The sequence below is a fragment of the Mugil cephalus genome, chromosome 12 (genome assembly GCF_022458985.1).
Source record: "Mugil cephalus isolate CIBA_MC_2020 chromosome 12, CIBA_Mcephalus_1.1, whole genome shotgun sequence".
In the NCBI taxonomy this organism is placed as follows: Eukaryota; Metazoa; Chordata; class Actinopteri; order Mugiliformes; family Mugilidae; genus Mugil; species Mugil cephalus.
The window spans coordinates 10,332,960-10,357,168 of NC_061781.1; the positions used below are offsets into that span (position 1 = coordinate 10,332,960).

General features: G+C 42.9%; 1 protein-coding gene across 4 annotated transcripts in view; it reads right to left on the minus strand.

Moving 5' to 3' along the window:
• The window catches only part of epha3 (eph receptor A3), an 88,909-nt gene that overhangs the window by 38,721 nt on the left and 25,979 nt on the right, over positions 1-24,209 (minus strand). For all 4 annotated transcript variants that reach the window (XM_047600592.1, XM_047600589.1, XM_047600590.1 and 1 more), the window contains one exon: positions 3,130-3,285. In XM_047600592.1, coding sequence (XP_047456548.1) covers positions 3,130-3,285 — 156 coding nt within the window. The remainder of the gene's footprint in view (positions 1-3,129; positions 3,286-24,209) is intronic.

The window sequence follows — 24,209 nt, forward strand, 5'->3', positions numbered from 1 at the left end:
GAAATAAAATGCTTTGTTTAGTTCACTTGACCAGTTTACCTCACTCTCAAACTATGCGTAGCTCCTGCCTCCGTAATCTACATTGCACAGTGTTGAAAAGAGAAGAAAAATAAGCTAAAAGGATGTAGCTGTAAGGGGAATCAGGTAATGACATCAGGATGTCTGCAACTCTCACAACTCTAACCTTTCAAGGCCCGTGCTACGGATAGGAAACCCAACACGACTCCGAAATTTAGCAAATCCAAAAACAACAAGGTTGTAGTGACGTGGAAAAAGCCAACCATAACTTTTAAATCTCTAAATGGTGAGAATATGATTCAGAAACCAGTTAAGGAAACTAAAACCCGCTCACATGATAATGCTCGGTTAATCACTCATCACTGACCACACTGGTGCTTTGGACCTGTAATTCACATCAGCTATGATCTGCACATGCAGGCGATCTACAACTAATCCCGAATGTCATAACAATACGTAGAAGCTGAGCTCATCGTGTGAAACCGGCTGCGTAAGGTCGGAGGATGTAAAGCACAGTGCACGCATTTTGAACGCTGTTGATGTTTAGATTTAATCACACGCCGCCCCCAGAAAGAAGTCTGATCATCCCTCAAACATTTCGCCAAATGGCAACAGCCCACACCAAACAATCAGAGTCCTAAGCCTATATTCACAAAAGAAATGTTCTTAAAGATTCCGCGATCAAGCTCCCTGCCAACGCATATTCATTCTTATTCGTGCCTAAACTTTTCGCACTGTACTGTATATGTTTGTAACCTCCGCTCCCTCATGACAGAGCATATATTGACTAATCTGTGCAGCAGAAACTTCTGGCTTTGATTTTAGGAGGACCAGCAGCACATTTTGTTCATTTTTCCTGATGGAAGTGTAGGAAAGCTTTGATGCATTGGTACAAAATGAATCAATTGTTGGCATTAAACAGCTGATGAAATTGCTACACCTGGACCAAGCAGAGAGAACAGTACTATTGAACACGTTTAATATTCTAATTTTCCCTCTGCCCTTTGAGATTTTCAAATTTCTCCAGTAAACTTGAAACAACCTCTGTCACAGCGCTAACAGTGAACTGCCTCTCCCGAGATAATCATGATCATTATCTTCACGACAACTTATCTATTAATTTTCACCTCTTGCATCTCTCAATCTGTCCCGATGAGGTGAAATTTGCGTAGCTGACAAGATGATGTTGAGATAATCACGACAGGGACCTTCCGTGACTGTCTTTCTAATTAGGATTCTGTCTATGGCTGTGGGCGTTGATTTATATTTTCTACTGTTCTCCGCACTGTGTTTTTTTTTTCTCTCTCTCTTTTTTTCTTCCAAGCCCCAAACGGATGTATCCATAATCTGACATCAGGGAATGCAGTGATTCAGAGTTTTAGAGGGAAAGAATTTTGCAATGTTTGCAGGAGGCATCTGCAATCCATTTGCATCAGTTGGAGACAAAAGAGAATCACACAGAGAGCTGAAAGGCCTTAAAAAGTTCACGGCTGCCTTGGCTTCCTTGACCTTTAAATAAATGAGGGATGCGAACTCATTATATCCTTTGTTTCATTATTTTTACTAGTGAATTTGGAAATTGCACGTCATTAGAATAATCTTCCACTTTGTTAAGTGTGGGAATCCAGCTAGTCAATGTTTATATTAGAACCGATGCCAACAGCGATATATCTAGATACAATGATGTTGTGGTCTATTAGGTTTTGTATGGACAAAAACAGAAATCGTTTAATACAAAAAGCATCTGAAAACACTTTACAAACATAGCTCTGGCAATCCAAAATGGGCAGATACCAAGTGGAACTAATTTCAACTTGGAGGTGATGTGCTTGAGGTGATTGACCCAATTGGAGCAAACGGTGCTTTTATGAACATGCGTCCTTTTCCGTACTTGTGTTCTTGTGGACTTGTGAAACGTCGTCACTTGCTTCACTTGGACTGTTCCAATTCAAAGTGTGCATCTGACCAAGTACAATCCAAAACCCTGGATGTGTATAGTGGTGCGTACCATTTTCCTCGGAGTTCAGAAGTTGGCACTGACAACGACGTCACATCTGAGTTGTCGGCATTACAGTTATTGAAGACAGAAAAACTAGATGGCTGCGTCCATGAAAGCTCTTGGTTTGTCCGAACATAACTTGGTGGAAACTTGGTGTGTTCAATATTTTTTTGAGTGAAGAGTAAAATTAAAGTTGTTGTTTTTTAGTTTTTTTTTTTTTTTAATACTTAATATTAACTAATTTATTGCTATAATGTTAAACTAAATTTAGGCTAACACAAATTGTAAATGGAACAGATAATTTCAGTCAAATCTTTTAATTATTTATAGTGATTAAATCTACAAGATGGCACGGGGCAGAAATTTATAAAAATAATAACACATGAAAAACTTAAATTACACTGTAACCGCATTTCAACATATGTATGTTGAAAATACTGTCTGTACGACTGCTTTAGTGCAACAACAACTAATCAGAAGTGCTAATAAATGGAATATTACAGGACCTTCTAACTACTGTTTACACACGGGGCGGCCATCTTGGAAACTCGACTTGGGGTTAGTGAGGATTCTACAACTTTCCGAGGAGTGAATTCGAGGGAATCCGGGGTCCGTTCCAGTTGAAAACTCCAACCCACAACTTGGAAATTCTGAGTTCCGAGTACAAATGGAACGCGCCTAAAGTCCTGTCTGTTTTATCGAGGACGCATAAGGACGTAACTTGCATTTCCAGTACGCTGCTATTCCAATTATGCATCCTCCTGTTTGTTTGCCTACTTTATATTGATAGACGTCCATTGCACCAACATTGAGTTCCAAAATGACTACCAGAAAACAACTTCCAGTGCTTTGGTTACTATGACTGAAACTACATCAATATAAAAAAAGATCCTAGCGGACTCCAATAGCATGATGCCTGAAGCATTTGCCTTGTGAATACATACAAGTGGTTTACCTAGGCAATGGGAGCCACTAGTAACTAGTTCTCAGCTAAAAACTGATGACAAATGAGCAAATCACTTATATGTGGACAGGTTTTTAGAGCATCACAAAACACATGATGAAACCGGCACTATGTGAGAACACCAACAGCAACATAAACACACACTTACGGGTGCAGGCCATAGAGGCGGGGTCTCCATCAGCGCGGAAGTAGTTCTTCTCACAGCCACAGTGGAGTGACCCCTCGTGGTGAGAGAAGCTATGAGGGGGACACTTTGAACACGCCATGTTCCCGAGGGTAGATTTGTAGAAGCCAGCCCTGCAAGCTGGAAACAAAAGAACACAGACAGAAACATGAGCACCGTGCTGAACCAGCACATTGGCAGATCTGTTAACGGCCGTATTCCTCTTCAGGGCACCTACAATAGCAAGAGAAATGAAAGATTGGGAGTATTTAGCGCCCACTTTCTCTCTCTCTTCATCTGTATCTCTCACTGTGCAACTGTGGAAAAAGACTGAATGTAAATCTGCTGTTAATGCAACAAGAGTCCATTGACTGCTGGTAGAAAACAATAATTCTCTGAAATGTCTTTGTCTCTATTTCCTCTTCTCTTCGGCGCTCAGAAGGCATGAATAATGCAAATTGTCCCCTCAGATAAAAGGGAGGTTCTCTTTAAATATTGCTGGTAGTAAATGTGCACTCAGCAGCTCTTTTAAATCCTACTCAACACAAAACTGTTGCAATCGGTGCAAGTAGGGTGACACAACACCTATGCATGAGTGTGTTGGATGTGCGAGTACAGTATATGTGTGTACGTGCAGGAAGGAAGATCAAGGGGAGGGAATCGGGATAAGAAGGACTTTCTCGAACAGTTTTCTTTCCTTTTTTTTTTTTTTTTTTACCTATTTAGTTCCACTGAGATTTAAATTCGCTGCTGCTTTCTTCTCCTGTATCACAGATTGGGACCCCTGCCATCTTATCTGAACTCAGCGATGGAATAAAATGCATTTAAGCATCTCTCATTTAGGGTTTAACATCAAGAGTGCTGTATTTGCAAGCAGGGACCTGGAATTCAAATAACACACTGGATTAAAGAGTTCCCCCATTATGAGGAAAGACATGGCAGAAATTCAATATCTTCCAATGCCTATTTAAGTGTCGGAGCATCGGACACGCTATTTAAAATCCACGTGGGTAAAGTATGTGGTAGGAATATTTCGCTTCCCACGCACAAGTATGCTATTGTTGATTAATTGTAGAGTAAGTAAGTAACCAAACTCCCTAAACTGAATCATGTCCACTAAATAAGTTGCGGGTGACACTGATTGGACGAGACATCTTTTTTATTAAAATGCAAACATGCAATTTTCACAGTAATTTAACACTTTCGTGCACAGACAGACAAGCTCTCCCTCTGTCTCAATCGCGCACTCACGTGCACGCACACACTCGCGCGCACTACATTAAAGAAATAGCTAGCAGCAATAGGAGCAAGCCAGCAGAATGTGTGGGCTCAGCAGAACAGGTCTGACAGATCCCAGTGGTGGACAACACACTTCTGCAAAAGCCAACAGTGCTGATACTACTGCCATATCCATCACTGACACTGCCACACCAAGGTCCCAATGCCGCACTAAATACTCCGCTGACTCCTCTCTGCAGTGTGCGTGCGCGCGCACGTGAGAGTAATAGAATGTGAAGCGCCTTTAAACGGCCCAGTACGATCCCACCGACGGAGCGGCAAGAACAACGCTCGCTGACATGCAAAAAAACAGACCACCCTGATTGGAGGACGCGCCAGGAAATTAGACCTGACAGCCAGCAGCCCCGGCCAATCAGGTAACAGAAATAGCAAGGTAACCGCTGGGTTGCCGGGAATGCGTAAAAGCAAATTGTGGATAAACAAAGTTGAAAGGAGTTAATCTCATACCGGTGGCAGGCTGAGCCTTTCGTCTGATCCCCCTCACAGCCATAAACAACGTTTTGCTTTGTCAGAACAATCTTGTCGGAGAAGAAGGATCAAAATATATAAAAATGTGAGGCTATAAAGTCCGGACTTCCCATGTCTGTCTGTAGCTCTCAACCCTTTATTTTAAACTTACTTTTGAAGCCAAAAGTACATATTCATATAATTTAAATATATAATTCAAAACAACAAATAATAATTTGTTCACCCTTTGACTTGGCATTGTAACCGCACGGTTGACCTTTTTCATAGTAGTACAAATTTCTCATTTGGTACCCATTTTCAAAACCATTTCTTGTCACTCAATTTGTAAGACACACAAATTGGCCCATGTTTGACCACATGATGTATACAAATATCTGAGCTGTGGCCTTTATACTTTTTGAGATTGTAGAGCTTTTGGACAGAAGACCAGAGCTCAAAAATATACAGTACATCGTACAGCTTCAGCATTTATATTGTATGAATCTGTACAATTGTACGAACATTTTACTAATAATTTGTCAAAATAGTCAGTTTGCAGTGCACGTCATTAACATAAATTGTGATTAATTGTATTTCTTAGTGTGGAAGCCAAAGGGTTAAACAGCTGGGAAATGTAGTTTTTCTCGCTGTGGACATTTGAGCACATTAATGGCAACAGAAATTCACATGACCGACTAAAAAGAAACTATATTAAGCAAGATTGAGTGAGTTCATGAGCAAAAGCAGGTTGAAAATATTTTTTTTTTCTTAATAGAAAAAAAAAAAGATGTACATACAGGATGTGTGGAGGGAGAACCAGATGTGTCCTTTAAGCATTGCCAGTGCAACTGCTGGACATCGCATCTTATTACACTTGAATGACCTGATCTGGCAAGTCAACACCTCACAAATATAAGAAAAACAGCCTAATTTCCACTTAAGAGTTAAACATATAAGGAGAAACTGCAAGGCGCAACACAGCCGCGAAACTTATCAGGCGCAGACGGGGCCCCATAAACCTTCAATGTAAAAAAAATTAATAACCAAAGCTGCATTTACGGCGCGAGGTTTTCACATGACAGTATAGCGATATGTTGTATTTTCTTGACCACAACCCTAAAAATATTTTTATAACTGCTGGAAAAGGATAATAAAGGTCCTGTTTCCTCCCCGCGTGTCTGCCAGAATAGAAAAAAAAAAGGCAGCTCCGAAAGCGGCTGATGGCAAAATCAGATTCGGCTCACAGGTTAACTCCTCATCTAGAGGAGAGCCGAGATGTGTCACGCTGACATCCAGCGGCGATGTGCGCAGGGGCACGAGTGGATGGCACGGTATCATGCGCAGTATCGCGTGCATGTGGGTCTGGAGAGGAGACACGGCACCTCTTCAGATGTCGAGAGTATGTGTGATTAATTAAAGGATGTGCGCATCATTCATGCTGTAAGGTCCAAAAAGGAAGTCATCACAAAATAAAATGATTTAATGTTATTGTTATGTTCATAGAGAGATGCACTTTTCACCCGAGTGTTACCGTCTGGACAAGAACTATGAAAACTGAGAGCAGATTTATGAAGGGCCCCTTCCATGAACCATCTTTTATTTATTTTCAAATCAATAACAACAGCAGGAACAAGATGTAAGGATGGGGTCGCTGCTTCTACACACACACACACACACACACACACACATTTCCATTCAAGTTTAAGTTCTTAAAATCAAACATTCACACGCTCGCAAGGGTATAACACAATGTCTTGCTGCTTTGTACATAATGGCTGTAACGCAATCTCCTCATTCACTTTTAAACAGTCGTCACACACACAATCACACACATGTGCGCAGCGGCCACATGATATGGTGTTTGTAAAACGACTGGGGCTGCAATTTGCTCAATCAATAGTCTAGGTCATAGGACACTCTCATCAATAATTAAAATGACTGCTGGAGGGTCCTGTGGTCACATGAAGTGCTTTTTTTTTTTTTTTGCAACATGATGGTCGCGACTTAACCCAGCGAACGCATTTTTGCATTTTGTAATTTTATGTATAATACAGAAAGTGCAGCGTCTGGCTCAATTATCCTCTTCCTCAACCTGAAATACTTTCTGGCACCCACTGTGCTACCACAGAATCTGGAGTCTGTTAGCGGATGGCTGCGAAAGCTCAGCAACCGCTACTGGAGAAGAAATGGCAGCACATTCGAAATCCCTCCTCGCTGCGGAATTAGAAGCTCATTTGAAGCGTGCACGAGCTTTTATTAGAATATCCTGTAATCATCAGTGAAACGCGATTGCACATCATTATGCATTAGCATGTTACTTCTCACATGCCTCCGGTCCTCTTGACCCACTGACCCCGCTCATTGCTTGTTAATTGATTGGTGTCACGCGGGGAAAGAGGGAAAGCAGGTCTGTCCTTGACCCGCGCCTTTCCTTCCACCTAATCCAAAAGCTTCAGTCTTGGCCTCGATCCCCCCCCTTGCCTCCTCTCCCTCGCACACTTCAAGGCTCCGCGTAGCTGCAAGCCAAGCCAAAGCAAGGTGCCGACCCAACAATTGATTTCCTGTTTCCATACCACCCACGCCTCCTTTCTTTTTTAACTCCGGCAAGATTGCAGGGACCTTCGCTCCCCGCTCTCCTCCTCTTCCATCTCCGTCCGTCTCCACCTCCCTCTTCCTCCCGTTCTTTTCTGTGGCTTCCCCTTCTCTTTCTGTTGCTCCATCCCACTTCCCTTAATTGGAAAAGCCCTCTTTGAAATGGAAAAGTTATTTACTTTGACAGCTTAGGCATTTGGCTCGCAGTCTTATCCGGAGCCCCTTGTAATGTTACTGGAAACATGGCAACAGTAAACATCTTGCCCCCTGCCACGAAATCCCCCCGTGGGCCAAACTGTAACAAGTTACAGAATCTTAAAAAGGTCAAAGTCGTTTTTCATGAAACACTGGTATACTTCGGCTGGAAATGTTCTCTGCCTAATAGTTATGTTCCTGTACAAAAATTGTCGACTTACAAAGAATAACGCACGAAAATCCAGGAGCAGCCACATTTTCAAAAGTGTAATAAATAATCTTGTCTTGGGAAAAGTTTATGTGATAAACACTGTTATATTTAAACCTCCCAAAAACCTGGGACCAGAAATAAACGCAATAACAAGCACTCCGCTCACCAACAGAGAAAGCCACCATGTGAATCTGAGTAATTCATGACGATTACACACACAAAGCGACACAGACATCCATTATGCCCAATTACGATCAATTTATTTAAGCTATTATGACCGTAACCCGATAAAAGAAATTCATTTTTGTCACAAATACAAATGAAACCAATCATCAGAAGTGACGCGTCATGTCTCGGGGGCAAATTGCTACGCGTTCTGTCTCTCTTTGTTCAACTGCTGTGCCATTCGCCATGGCAATAACGCCAGGGACATATTGCGAGTTTGTTCACGTGTCAGCAGTGGTGAACCGACGTGCTTGTCCCTGCCAGCCCGAGGAACGACTCTGTACATCTGCAACTATTCAGAACCTCCAGAGCCAGCGTTCATTAACCGCTCAAACTAAACCTTTAAAGTCATTTCGTTTTTTGGCATGTGTGATGAAAGCAACTAGGGCTCATCATAATGTAACAAAGGGCTGATTATTTTACTGTGTGGTCGTTTTCAGCCGTGCCCTGGCACAGCAGAAGTGGGATATAAATAGTTGTAAATGCAGCAGTAAAGTTTCTTTTGCGCGCGTTTTACGTTTTAAATTGTGACGTCCTGAATTCTAGCTTCAGTTCATTAAGTTACTCTGCAGGTAAAGGCGAGAAACGTAGCTCATGGTTGTAAAGTGAACACATAAACGTCTGTTTAATTTCTTTCCTGCTGTTACAAATAATAATAACACTACATTCTTATGGGACTTTAAAATTTTCACTTGCATTATATAAAGCACAGTCTACAATGAAATGGACAAAAATCTAATCTGGTCCTGTGATTCAATACGTCTCAAGCTCCAAGTTCTATTTAATTGTATTAATAAGCCAGCTATATCAAAGGAAAACCTTCACAGAACACTCAAGTGTTTAATTTTAACATCAGTGTAACCACCAGCATTTTCCCTTCCCTCCTCTCTACGTGAAAGTGACCAGGAGTGCGTATTCCAGTGTGAAAGTGTGTTTTGTGCATGTGTGCGCGTCCGTGCACACAAATTGGCCCCCGTAAAGCCTAATTAAGTGATCTGATCCAACACTGATTTGCATAATAAAGCAGCCTGATGAGAAGGGTAAGAGGAGGACAAAAGGAAGTGGGGGAAGATAAAGGGACGCAGAGGAGGAGGACGGGATGAGGTGAAAGAGAGGAGGAGGAGGAGGAGGAAGGACGTAGGTTCTGATATTGTGGGACTGGAAAGCAAAAAGGAAAAATGAAAAAATTCACACTGTCTTGATAACAATGCAAAAACTGTAGGTGTTTTATATTCAATATACAATAATAGCAACCTATGGCAGTAGCCTGGTGTGAACTACTTCTTTCTTAATATGTTTCTTAAAAACTCTAGTTCACCAGCAGCTTGTGAATGATGATTATTTTAGTGATTAGTTATGTAATCGTAACACGGCCAGCGTGATAACTGCACTCTATTTGGAAACACTGGCCTTCATATATCCGTAAAGGGGAGGCAGACCGAAGTCTTCTTTTTTCCTCTTGCTCAGTTTTTTTTTTTAAAAAAAAGGCCTTTTCGGGTCAGTGGGAAACAGGGAGAATCAAATCAGCAAGTGAACAGCAGAATATAAGGTTTACTGTCTGGCGTAAGCACACCCTTTAAATCTAAACACTTTGAAATGTCATATTTATGGGATAATCACGCTCATTAAAAAAAAAGTCATTTATATAATACATTCGTATATTTTAATAGAATATATTAGTTTTGATAGTGGCATCATGGAAGAATACCACCTGCTTTAAACCTAAATAAACAGGAGGGAAAAGAATAGCACTTTCATTAAACTGCCATGTGAATTCCTGTGTGTGCGTGTGTGTGTGTGCGTGAAGGCCAATAAACTGGGACAAAACAGGGCAAGTACTCCACAAACCCCACACACACAGAGGCGTGGATCAACTCCCTGCTGTATCCATCAAGGATGCAATAACCGTTTCCTACGCACTCCACACTCCAGAGATCAGCAAGGTCAGAAAGGAAATCCAGGACAACCAGCCGGGACACGCACACACACACACACACACCTAGGAAATGTTAATGACATGGATGTGAGGAGATGAAACTTTCCTATCAACATCAACGCTTTCAGCAAATAAATTCATCCGTTCTTTTTCCACATCTGCTATAGGAATCACTTTGAGAGAAAGAGAGTAGGCACGACCAAAAAGTTGAGCACATACAGCTTTCCCACACACCGACATCGCCCATGCACACACCAATATTACACACATTTGCTTTATATCCGCCGTACGCGGCACCGACACATTTCTACTGTTTGCTTTTATCTGCGTGGATGCAGTCACCGTGTTTGAACGGGACACTGACCTTTTACTGCCCTCTCACTTTCACACCAGCGTACACACATGCACATTCCACTCACAGTCCCTGGAAACACAGCAAACAACCAAACCAGCATTTGAACCCATTTGCTTTCTAGTCATCCTTCACGGGACTATTGTGTTGTGTCTTAACAGCGCAGATAACCAGCCGTGTACACCAAGCACACATTCGCACAAAGACACTGACTGTCGTCATCTTGGTGATTTAGCTGCCCCGTACTATTGCACCATAACAACGTGTGTGACAACAGTAGCCGGTGGCAACGACAATGCCATTTGCATGCAGATATGGGAAAATTGATGTGGAACTCAGACAGATGTCCATACTTTATTTTGGTGTCCCAACAGTTAGTAGGACATTTAACCATGTGTTGTTAAAGTCCATGTTGAAACCTAACATCAAGTCAAACATCCAGAGTTTCTTTGATTATTAAATATACAGTGAAAGAAATACCTGCATACTAGTTTATGGCGGAACAATATATTTTTTATGAGGAGAGTATTATGATTGTTTTTACTAGAAAAATGTAGCTTTATAGTCACATAATGGATAGTAAAACATGAATAAAAAGGTAAGTGAGATTGTGAGAGACATGGAATAATGGAAAAATATTGGAAATGGGAAAACAAGTAAGAGCTCTTCTACATTTTTTTGTAAAATTAGATAAATTCTAATAGTGCGTGGGTCTTTTTTTGGTCACCCTTCATCAGAGGCAAGCGACACCAGGACAGTTTTATTGACCAGTCCCAGAGAGGACATGCTCTCTACTTTAAGAGAAAATAGGTCATCTACAGCGCTGCTAGACGCACACACACATGCAAACACACACACACACACCCACACACAACGATGGTGACCCATTTCGCTCAATGTGCTCTGTTGACAAGACCCAAACAAAGAAATTGGCAGCTTGATAATTACGCTGTTGCATGTTTAAATACTTGTATTGAAAACTGAACATATTGCATTAATTGTTTTGCCTGATTTCAGACTCAACTGGTTTCCATCCTCTGTTTGACATTGCCTTCCAAGCTGATTTCCGTGGGTGAGGGGAATCAGTTTTCCCAAACCAATTACAGACCAACATATCCAGTTAAATCTAACATCAGATTAAGCTGATACAGACACAATCCCACTGGGTTTGCTGAGGTTATTAGAGTGGAGCGAAGTGAGAACAATAGCAGTGTCTACATAGCCTATGTCAGTGACCCTTGTTAATGTTCCTCTTTGGTTCAGACGCAAATCTTTACATTGACATTGGCGTTAATCCTGCCCATGGTGCTTATTGGATAATCATTATTCCTCCCATGGTGCTCATTGGGCCGCTTTTTCAATTGAGGAGGCTCTGTTTCATGTCACAATGCCAGACAAGGAACCATTGGAGTCGGTGGAGGGGACGGGTTCAAAGTGAGCAGACCTTTATTCTTGGCAGACATATTGAATTATCATAAGGACAGGGGGGACTGCTAACATTAACGATGGCTCTGCTCCATTAAGTACCTCAGTAAGTCTATCCACCGAGCCAACATGTACAGTACCAAACCTTGAATTTAACACACCTAAAATGAAATACACTGAACTATTTACACATGTGGCTTTCCTGCTTTGACATGTCAATGACAGCTAAAAAAAAAAAATAATTTTTTACCAGAATCGCTGCTCTCATTCCATTTTTAAATATTTATCTATATGATGGTTGACATTGAGCCCCAGTTGGGGGGATGCTACCGTGCGTGCTGAGGTCTGGGTGAAGTCCAGTAAAGACGACTTCACTGTTAAAGCACCTGAGGACGGCTGAAGGATACAAACATGCACAGAAACACACAATATTGCGGGAATAAACAGACACCTATATGTGCATATGCTGACAGACACGTAGCTGCTGCCATATGCTAAACAGCCCCCGGGCTTGTTTCACTTCAGACAACATGACATTCAGGCTTCCATACTGCCCGCTGCGTTAGTCTCATTGGGATGTGTACAACCAAGAATGAACAATGAATGTCGGAAAGTATTGAAAACAGAAACATACAGTATAAATACATATGGCGGTAACATCATTCAGTCATTACAGCAGGCCACATTTTAAAATAAGTAGTTTTCCCTACAATGCTTGTTGTTGACATTCCTCCTTGAGCATTTTGTGAATTATAAATGTTTCATCTTGAAAACCAATCGCGGCAATGCTGGTGTTCTGTAATTTGCCATTGAAACATCTGGTTGGCATCTGGTTGTAATGGGGAACAGAAAAAACTCTTTATTGTACAAAGTCTTGCGGTGTGTTGGGGCATACAAAATCAAATCAAAAAACAGAAAACAGTATTGTGGGTATAGCATGAATGAAATAAAACAGCGACAAATGCATGCTAAAGTTTCCATACGGCTGCAGACCTGTGGCTTTTGACGCTGCTATTCGACACCACACCAAATATTTCACATGCGTGTCATTCGTTGTCACCTTGAAGGTGAATAACTGAACATGAATCTCTCACAGAGGAGGGAAGGTCAGAATGTTTTTGTGTCGCGCTGGCCTAAGGTGGCTAATAGGATTCCTCTGCATGCCGCGGGGGATGCGATGAGAGGCGATTCGATCAAGGTTTCATATCACGCAATAATAATCACATTCACAGCTTCTTGGCGATGTTGCGGCTGCCTTCACTCGTAAATCCAAATGAGCTCTATCGCATTTGAGGTTTTGTTCGGTTCCCCAGCGCTGCTCCGAACTCAACATTCTTCTTCTTTAATGACGTGAAAAATAGGGTGAAAAAAAATTAAGAATCTGAATAAAGTTGTAGATGCCGATGTGAACGGGTGACTTCAGCGCGCGGCCCGAAATTTGATCATCCGCAATCTGATCTCCTGGTAAACTGAACTGAAATTCAATTTTACAGAAATCAATTGTGTTATATTGTGTTATATTGTGTTATATTAGAGCAACTGTACACATGCATTCCTATATCTTTCAGAAAAGCCATTGGAGCTGCTGTCCTGGTCAATATTTCCTGCTTAGCTGTCTTTTATCAGATGGTTCAATATTAATCATATCATAGCAACACTATATCTAAAACATGGGGGGAAAAAAATGTTGGATCTTATTGGTGGCGGTGAACTGTTAATGGTATTCCCCCTGAGTTGAAACCAGTGGCTGCTGGAACAGCCTCCAGTCACAGATCCTTCTGTAAAGGATTAAGTAGCTAGTAGGAATCCAGGAATCCATAACTGAATGCCTTGGTTGATGATCCACTGAGGGCCACTATGCAACGCTTTGCAGAATCAGTAAAATGGGGTCTCCTCGGGCTATAGGGGCCTAGTGTGTTGGGAAGTTATGGTAGAGCAGATCTGCTCTGCAAGTATGTGTCCATCATGTGCATGCATCTGTGTGCATCCACATAAATGTGTGTGTGCAGTAGGATTCCTGGGGCAGGTGTCTCAGCAGTGGTTGGGGCAGAACAGCACTAAATCACTCCTCAAATGACACACCTCACCACGGGTGTCCAGCCATGTGTTACCGCCGAGAGAGAGGGAGCAAGATAGAAAGAGAGAGGGAGGGATAAACCCAGGGGTAACGGTTAGTGGGTCACAGAGAGAAGAGAGGGAAAGATAGAGAGAGTAAAACCCCCCCTCCATAAATCAGCATCTCGTGATTTCAAGAAACTGAGAATGCGAGGATGCGTGTATGTTGTGCCTTTTCCTGAATGAATGTGCGTTCTTATCCCTGTCGGTGCAATTGTAAATGTGTGCGCGCGTGTCTGTGCGAATGACAGACCAGCGCAGGTGAACCACAGACGGGGCCAGACATCCTGGCACGATCCAAATACACATCAAGACTCTCGCCTTACCCCGACCCGCCTCTGGCTCCTCCTCTCGCTCCCCCCGTCACCCACAACTGCCGCACGCATAAGGTGCACAAACACCAAATTACGCTAACGACTGATGAGCGCTGTTTATTTTCCGTAACCATATCTTTGCCGTTTGTTACATTCACATGACTATGACCTGTTTCGCGTCTCATTTAATCCATATGAGCGGCCATATGCCCAAATAAAATTAAACGTGCTGCGTGTCGTTCACGGGAGTAGTTGCAGAATCCTGCCGGGCGTGTAAACAACATGTTGTGTAATGCGTCACATGAATAGATAGTATTCAAATGAGAGTCCCTGACCTAATCCTAGAAACACAAATCACACACAACTATGGATAATGCTTCGGAGATCCTTTAGAGATTAACAGTTAGTCGTAAGATAAATAAAAGTTATACTCTCAAAGCCGTAACTTAGCTTAACAACTGAGCACCAGTGGGGAATGCAGTTCCACTCAACAACATAGCGCTTGAGCTTTTCTATGTTTTATTGTATTTCAACTTTACACTGAGAATGCAATCATTTTACTTGCGTCACCTTATATAATGAAATTACAAGGTCAAACTGCAACGTGGAAACGTGTGACAGAGTTGACGTAGTCGATAGACGACGACGCAAATGATCTCAGGAACTAAAACCCTGACACGTGTGAAAACCCTGCCACCGCAGCGTCTCACCTCCGCTCGGGGCCGACTCAGTCGCGGCTTTCTAGACATTCATCTCAACGACTGCGTGGCACCCTAGGTGTGCAGAGAAGTGGATGCTTGATGGTGGCGTGGAGGAGTGCAGCTTCAGCAAGTATTTCTAGCGGGGCACCCCGCAGAGCAAATGTTAGTTGGAGCCCGTGCAGCTCCAGCTCACTGCAGTGGGGGAACAAAAGTTAAATAACCAGATTCTACTCGCCCTCTCAAAGCGATGCTTGCAACCCGCACCCCGAATTGCTGCTCAGCGCAAAAGCATTTCTGCCCTCAGCCTTTACGCACTGGCATATACAAACCTGCTCTGTGGCTAAACTGAAGCCACACACGCTGAGAATAGTTCACCTCACACGCTGACTTGTTTCGTTGTTATCACTCTTGGATCTTGTAAAAAAGGATGCAAGGCTCGGTGCCGTCATCAGACACGCACACACACTGCGTGCTCACATGCATAAAAGTCATGGTTCACGGCGTCAGGATGGTATCGGCCCGGCCATTCTGTGTCAGCATCCTCCCAGACCACAACTCGTGAAACTTGGCTCAACAATCCATAAAACCTGCAACAAAACCCCACCTTAAAAGTCTGAACACTGTTTCCGAAACTTCACCTACCGCGCGAATAGAACCTCAAATGTTAGTTCTCGCAACAATCGAATTAAGAAAAACTGCTAAATATAATGGAACATAATGACAAGCTGTTAAGTTTATGTGACTTCGGGGAGCATTTTCACCCGGTCTATTCTAAATCTGTCTGTAACGAGCGGACTCCAGAGAAACCAATCAATTAATTACATCTTGTTGAGAAAAATTTCCCCTTCCTTTTTTTAGAAAACATTGGTTAGCATTACTTTAGCCTGTTGTTATGAGGAACGGCAAGAGCAATAAAGGGTCCCACTGTCGTCATTCGTCAGGGGAGAATGCAGACATTCATCATGGGGTTGCTAAAGAGTCTTGTAAAGAATGAGCTGCCACGGCCCATTTAAGTTGGAACCCCAATTTAAATGCTTTTGTGTATTATTCCAGGATTAAGCAACATTATTAAGGATCCAAGTATATTGTTACTTTCTATTTGAGGAATTATTTGCAATTAGCGTTAATAGCGAATATTTGGAAAAACACATAGCTAGACGGACAGTTTCTCATTCGCTGTCTCCCACACACACACACACACACACACACACACACATGCCTACTATGGTGTCCCCCTTAATGCTGGGGCCAGTGACAGGCTGAAAGGCGAGAGTGATGGATGGGCAGGGCTTAATCACCTTTAATCAGCTCCGTCCTTGAATAATGATGAACAGCCCTTTTTACACGCACAGAATGCGCACAGAAAGAGAAGCTTTGAGAAAAGATGTGTGTCGCGTACTCTTTGTTGAATTCATAAATAGTGGCAGATGCCGTCTCTCCTCCCCTGCTTTCATTCCATACATTCACTTCGTCAATGCAGCAGATGCACTGCAATCCACCGCGTTCTCCAGCTTGGGCCGGGCGGTCTCGTCCGCGTATCGTTGTCATACGACGACATAAAGTAACAACGGACGACGTGTCTGGGGTTTTGTTTCGTTATGCGACTTTCAACTTATTACAGAAGCGTCCACGTTGAGCTGAGGCAGAAATGTACTGCAGCTCCCAGTGCTAGGTGTTGTTTGTGCCAAAGCTCTCCAGGTGTAAAAAGAATGCTGGCAAGTTTCTGTTGAGCACACACAGTTAAATAATTCAACCGTTTCATTGTTTAAGGCAAGTTAGAGTGTTTTTCACTGCCAGCATTTTTTTTAAATTTTATTTCTGTTCATGCACTTAATTTGAAGTAATTCAAAGACAGGTGAGATTTAATGTAAAAAATAAAATGAGTAAACAACATTTTTTGAATATTTTCACCATGACTTTCAAATGACCAGAAAATGGCAAAAGCCCCATCCCTGGCCTCATTCTCCCGACTCCCTCCCACTCTCCCGTCAGCCACCGCAGACTCGGTGCGGTTGACAGGCAACTGAAGGGCAGTGCTGTCAGGGAGGCCAAAGGCTGAAGCGTGGGGGGCCTGGTGGGGCAGCTGAGCCCCAGGACAATGCCATTACAGTGGGGATGAGGGCTGCATGAATGACCAGAGGAAATCATGGGGCCAGCAGGAATGTTCTCCCGCTGGGCGAACACATGGTATTTCACTCTGCAGCCGAGTGATAACCCCCACTCTCCCCGAATAACAGTTACCCAGAGCAGTCCATCATTAAAAAAGAAAACCCGGTGAAGAGTTGACATTGCAGGCAGATGCAGAACGGGACACGGTTACATGAATGGAAACATGTGAAAGATGCACGGGGTTCGCGATCTTTACGGAACATCTCTTGAGTTCATCGAGCGTGCGCGTGTACGCCCTTCCTGATTTCTGTTCTCAGAAGGGTCTCCTCAAAGACAGATCCAGCGCATCGCGCCTCTTTGATGCAAAACCGCTCCACTTATTTATCTCATACTCCTTGTTGCCTTCGTCCTCCACGGCTCAAACGCAATGTCAGCCCTCCACTGGGTTTGACAACAGCACGCGTGAGTGGCCTCCCATTCAGGGAGACCTTGAGCACCATGCAACCTCTGCGGCCCCCACGTTTAAAGCCTCAAAGGGGCCAAGGAGCATGTTACAAGGCCACATAGGCTGGTCTATAGTGTGTGTTACACTTTAGTGTCGCTGACGGAGTGTTTAAGTTAAACTCCTTGAACCTCAAGGGCTATAGGAAGGACAGTCCAGTAGGTGAGAGGTTGTGGAGACAGATTAAGCTACTATACATTTTCAATGGAAGCCACTGATATGATTCTGACATTCTCTCATTGTGCGTCGGACGCAACATGAAAGTTGAGCTGGCTTCAACTTTTTCAACCAATCATCAGCGTTTTCTTCACCTGTTGCCAGGTTAAATATAGAGTCAGTGGCCATTCCAAACATCGTCACCGAGCACCTGAGTGACACTCCAACATCGACTGCGATTTTATTCCATCACCGCAGCTCTAACTCTGAGCCGGCTTGCTGTTAACAACATTAGTCAGCTGTCAATTAACTGTGCGCGGGTGGAGCTGCAAAAAATAAATAAAAATCTAGTAGCGCGCTCAGGCAATCACAAGCACATACGGCAGCGGAAACTCAACATGGTTTAATGTTCAGATAATTCCAGGTGCCGACTGTCAAGAAGAAACGTCTCAGCCTTTTGTCTATTTTTGCTGATGACAGTTCAGTTAGGAAGATCAACCCCTTTGCTTTTTCATTTGAATAAGAGAGGGAGAGCAGCCGCGTGGAGCATGTACCTGCTCCACTTTGCTGAATTTTGTTTAACTTGAAACACAAAAAGTTGACACATGCTGTTTCAATAAAAAAAAAAAAAAAAAAAAAGAGAAGGTGAAAAACTGACAGCTACAGATACAAATTGAGATATCAACTTTAGGTGAAGGTGTGCTTGAGCATCATATTTTGTGCTATACCTGCAGTACATCTGAATGTAGCATGGTTTAACTGTGAAATGAGGAACGCGGGATCTCAAATACTCCCCACAATAAACTCATCTATTATTATTGGAAATTTAAAGCAATACATAGTCATCTGAAATTATGCCATTGTATATGCATATACAGACACAATTTAACTTCCTAAAACAGCAGTCTGTATAGAGACCACTGGTCAAATTAGGATTCGTGTTTTCATGTTGTAATATGTCAGGACCCATACAACATACTGTATTTGAAAGCACTTTCCAATGTAAACCAGATGTTAATGGTCAAGTGCAATTAAGTGAAAATAATTTGGTATGCTCCCTCTAATTCAACTTGCTTCCTCATATTTCCCACGCACTACAAGTATCTTTCGTGCATGTAAAACCCTTTCTCCTTTTCCCTTATTGTTTTCATAGGCCCATAAATAGTCCGGGCCAAATTAATGAGACCACAGAGACAGTGATGGAGGAGTGAGGGGATAAAGGAATGAAGAGATGAAAGGAGTGATAGATGGCATCATTATAACACAACACATCTCACTTAACAGAGCTGTTGGCTTTGGAAGTTGCATGTTTTAGCACGCGCCAACTGCAGTCCCGCCATGCTCCGACGTATGAACACACTCGCGCATGCACACAAAGGCAGCCCTTTGAGGCATCACGCTCCCACGTGCACGCACATCGACATAGACACGCGTGCGTGACAAAACGAGCGAGTCACACGTGCACAGACACATACAGGAAGCGTAAAAGAAGTGCCCATAAACACACTTAGGTGACAAAAAAAAAGAAAAAAAGAGACACACACTCACACACTCATCATAATTAGCTCAACTGCAGTTATGAGAAATGAAGATAGAGCCTATTCTTTCCCCACCTGGGGACAATTTACTGGGTATCTCAGTTAAGCTGAGCACACTGGTAATTAACACTGAACCCCAGTCAGTGAGCTGCCAGATAGCAGAACTCTGCAATAATGCATTATTTTAGGTGAAAGACTTTTTTTTCTGTACTGCAACATCCTCACAATAGGGAAAACTAAAAATATATATTGAATTCAATGCTAATTACTGGAATACATCCAAGGAGTGCTCAGCTCCGCACTGGACCCAAATCACGTCATTATTACTGCATCCTGGACTAATGTCAACTGACCTGTAGAAGCATCACATAATCTCTTAAAATAATTTGTTGCTTTTATATGTGAAAATTGAAAAAAAAAAAAAAAAAATAAAACATGGACACATTAACTTCATTATTTTTTTATATAAAATTATAAAAATAATGAATTCAAATTAATAATAGCACTAAAGTGGGTAGAAAAAAATGGGACAAACTCACTTACGCGCAGGGACATGGGTGAGATTGACAGAGGAACGTGTTTGCTTCGTAATTAAAAGACACGTGCACCCGCAGTTGATGCATGGCATTGCAATTAACACCTTATTTGGCTGATAATGGGATGCAGCGCAATCCATCAACGATCAAGCAGTCATGTCTCTCGCTCTCACACTTTGTGCCTCTCAACCCTTAAATTTCCGCATGCGTGTTGACGGCTGCACGTGTCACTCAGCGCAACATTAGCATGGTAAGTACATGCAGATGGCAGCCGCAGCCAGTAACCTTTGAGGAGCCATTTGCATGTAAATCGATGGATTAATTGGCTGAAGCTCATTAGAGGTGGGGTCTCATCAATACCATACACCTCGCTTGCCCTTGGCTGTCGCTGCCGTCAGGATGCGCGCACAAATCAGTGCTACATGAGCCCTCTTGATTGGAAACATGCAAATGAACGTAAAATCTGGTATTTGTAAAGTGACATTTTTTTGCGTTGCCTAAACAAATTTCAGAGTTAATTCCGATCTTCATCACATTGTGCCTTGAAAACCTGCTTAAAGTCGTGATTCAATGAAAAATGTTCAAATCAGATGTACAGAGCAGAAACTGACAGTTTCAGTTTAGAAGTTTGCTTCAGCAGCAATACAAAGATGGCCGAGGAAGCCAGGGGGAACAGTCGGTGACGGAGGTGGGGGGCTCACATTAATCAGGGATATTTCTCTAACATTCCTCGAGGCTTTGCACTTTGGCATCGCCTCCAGGTGCTGGAATTGAACACTTAATAGCGCGAGACTAGCGGAGCGGAAGAGATGGAAAAATTGGTTGGTTGTATCGCCAGGCGTGGGCCAAGCCACCTTCACCTTGACAAATGTCTGGTGCCATCCGTTTGAACAGACAGAGGTGGAGGGAAATGAATCGGCGGAGGAGGGGAACCGGTGGATGATGAGTACAGTAATCTTGTCGGACACTGCTGTCTGCCATTTTACTCTGCTCATCATCTCACTGCTCCTAACCCTCCATGCATATTTGTGGGTCTGTGTGCGCAATTTGCGAGAAAGGTCAGCGCTCATCTCCACAGTATCCCTCAACCTTTAAAGGTTGGATTCTTTGTCGTGGTCTAAGTGGCACTTTGTGCGGGCCTCCGTAAGACGGGACACGCAGAATGAGGGACGAAGCATTCAACGGTTTTGGCTGTGCAAACACTGTTGGTACACATTCTGATATTGGTAAAGACAACTTATGGGACCTCGGGGCGTCTAGGTCCCTCACACACGTAACTTGTGCGCTTGCTTTGTTTATTTTTGTTTCTACTTCCAGTTTCAATTTCCACTTCTTGCTTCAGTTTCAACAATGACGAAACTTGGAAACTCTCACGGAAATTTCACCGAAGACGAGTCAGTGAGTCATACAAACTTTCCTTGATTTGTTCCACCTTTATTGACCCAAAACAATCAATCTGAAAATTGCAGCCAGAAACACTGAAGCGTAAAAACGCTACTACCAAGTGGACCAATCACAGCACTTGCGCTCTGCATCGCCGTAGTTACATTTCTGGGGAGTTGTACGTCAGTTATGCAGGCCCCCGACTAAGTCGACTATTAGAAGATGTGGGTAATCTGTAATACTGGGATTCATGAGGTCAAACATGAAATGAAAAACCAAACCACTTTTACTTACATGTCAAAATATGTAAGTAAAATATAAATAGCGATTAATAGACTTTCTTTACTCCTTAATATAGCATGTACAACAATAAACTAAGGGGGGAAAAAGAGAAAAAAAAACTGAGAAAGAAATATTAGATTACCAGATACCAACGCACTGAATCTGAAGGTCCAATCTGAGGTCTTGTTTTTTCAACATTCAAAATAACTGCTTTCCCTTACTTCTTCAAACTGTGACAGGAGTACTCAACAACTGGACAATGATAGTGAAAGAACTTAAAGCAACACACAGAGTTTCCCACAGAGTCACTAGGGTTTCGTTTATATGCTTGAAATCGATAGTTAGGATAAAAACAAACTAAATTGTCAATTCAATGTGAACCATTTCCACAGAAGGGACACACATATATACACATGCACACAGCTGTGGGCCTTTAAGGCTGTCCAGTGTGGTCTGGCGTTGCAGTCTCCGCGCTTGGCTGCACTGGGAATGCTCGCTTGTGTTTGGCATTCGGAGCGCAGGGACAGTTAAAGGCCTGATCGCTGAGGCCTGACTGCCTTTAATCAGCGCACACAAACTGACATGCTCATATGCATACACAACAGCAGTACAGTCCTCCCACGACTCGCTCCTCTCTCACAGGTCCACGGGTTCGCGCGCACGCGACTCAAACACACCAGAGGGCATGCCGTTCCGCCTGACGCCATTTCTACGTTTTCGCCACCACCGTCGACGGTAAAATGTCACCACTCGGCTTCATGCGTCTGGAGAGGGATGGCTACGGAGTGCGCAACAAATGACTGCAGAGACCTTTCGCTGCATCTCGATCAACTGCCGGAGTGGGAAGAATCAAGGATGCATGGAGTCTGAGTCTATGGATCATTTCAGAAATACAGCCCTGTCTGGGACATCGGTGGCTTGAGCAAGGGCACAAGCTGAGAAACACATTTTCCCCTGGTTGCTTTGTGTGCGCTCGGATGAGGAGTGTGTGCGTGCGTGTGTGTGCCTTAGCAATGAGTCAGTGGAGTCCACTTACTGGTTTGCTTGGCAGTTAAAGAAGGTAAGGTTCTGCACTGTTCACGGAAAATCCAAGTTTTTGTTCTCAGGAATGTCTGCAGGCCAACAGACAGAAATAAAATCTTAAGCTGACATAGGTACCTCACTAACTGTTAGTTCTGCCTTGTGGCATCTTGTGACATCTTTACTTGGTTTACATCCATCCAAACAAGCTCCTTTTAGAAGTCTTCTAAACAATGAGACTCGAAAAGCATTCAAAGAAACGCTTTTTTCCCCCCACAATGTTCGGATCCAGTTTTTTCGGGGCACAAGTTCAACCTCACGGTCACATGTGCGTGTCTAAACAAAAAATGATCTGCACCTCACATACCTTTTGGAACTATCTTTGCTGCGAATGGCCGAAGGAACCTCACGCTATCCATTTCATCCACATGTGAATAGCGAATTTTAATAAATCTAAACCATGTAGCAGGTTCTGGAAAGAACCATGAGCTCAGAATGGCAGAACATATCTCTCACTCCTAAAGTCAACACACGTCTTATTACAGATTTATGGCAGTATATAGGCCAATGCTGTAGTTTGTAGCAGACCCACTACCATATGTTTCCTTCCGCATTTGCTAGCAGAGTCAGCATATACGTAGGAACAGTACAACAGAAACTGGACCTGGAAAGTCAAGACATGTCCTTCCACAGTCAAAGAAGTAATATGAGAAATGAATGAAAGAGATGTCTCTAATCTATACCTGTAGACAGGAGGAAATTTGTATGTGCAACATTATTGAAAATGTTGATTAAGGACAGGATTGACAAAACAGATCACTGCACTATAGTGAAGCGTTCATATTTGTGTGTGTGTGTGTGTGTGTGTGTCAGTAAGAAGTGGTTCCAGCTGTGGTAAGTGCTTTGTCTTCCTCTCCTCTCGAGCTCATTTCTGGTTTACTAATGACCCATATATATTGACAGGCATGCCACTCACACTCATGTCGTGCTCCCATTCCCTACTTCTCCCCGTCTCCCTTACATGCACAAGCACATATAGATCCCAGTGGAGCTCACTTCTAGCACACCTGATTATGGCCGCAGACACAAACAACGTTAACACCAAGGTTACGTTAGCAAGGTCAACAACACGAGCAAACACAGTTACAAGAAACTAAACAGATTAAAAAAAAAAAAAAAAACACAAAGCAAGCAAGGGCACACCAAGGATCAGACTGATTGGATCGCCTCTGCGTGTAAGAGAGAGAGACAGAAGGAGAAATGAGGGGATTTTGTGTGGGTTAAGCGCAGTTTGTGAGCAAAAACCACTTGGAACTCCAAAGTAATAAATAAGACTTTTACAGGTTTGTAGTCAGTGTTATTTGATACAGTATTTAAGTGTGGACTGTCTTTAACCAATACAAATATTACAAAGTTCATCCTCTCTCTAGGCTGCTTTAAGGCTCTGGCATTATAATGCATTGGTGCCGCGAATAGCCTTGTAGACACAAAGCGCCGCATTTGTACGCTGCCAAGTGGCAGCGTCGAGAAATATGTGGCACATGTGCAAATGTAGGGTACTATTTGTCATGTTTGAGGCATTTTGGCTCTGCCCTTGCCACAGAACAGACTGGATAAAGAACTTATTTATAGTGAAACCGAGTTTTAATATGGATCGACATCGGAGAGCATTGATACTGGCAGACCTGCTGCCTCAGCGACCACGAGCACTGCTTAGAGACATAGGC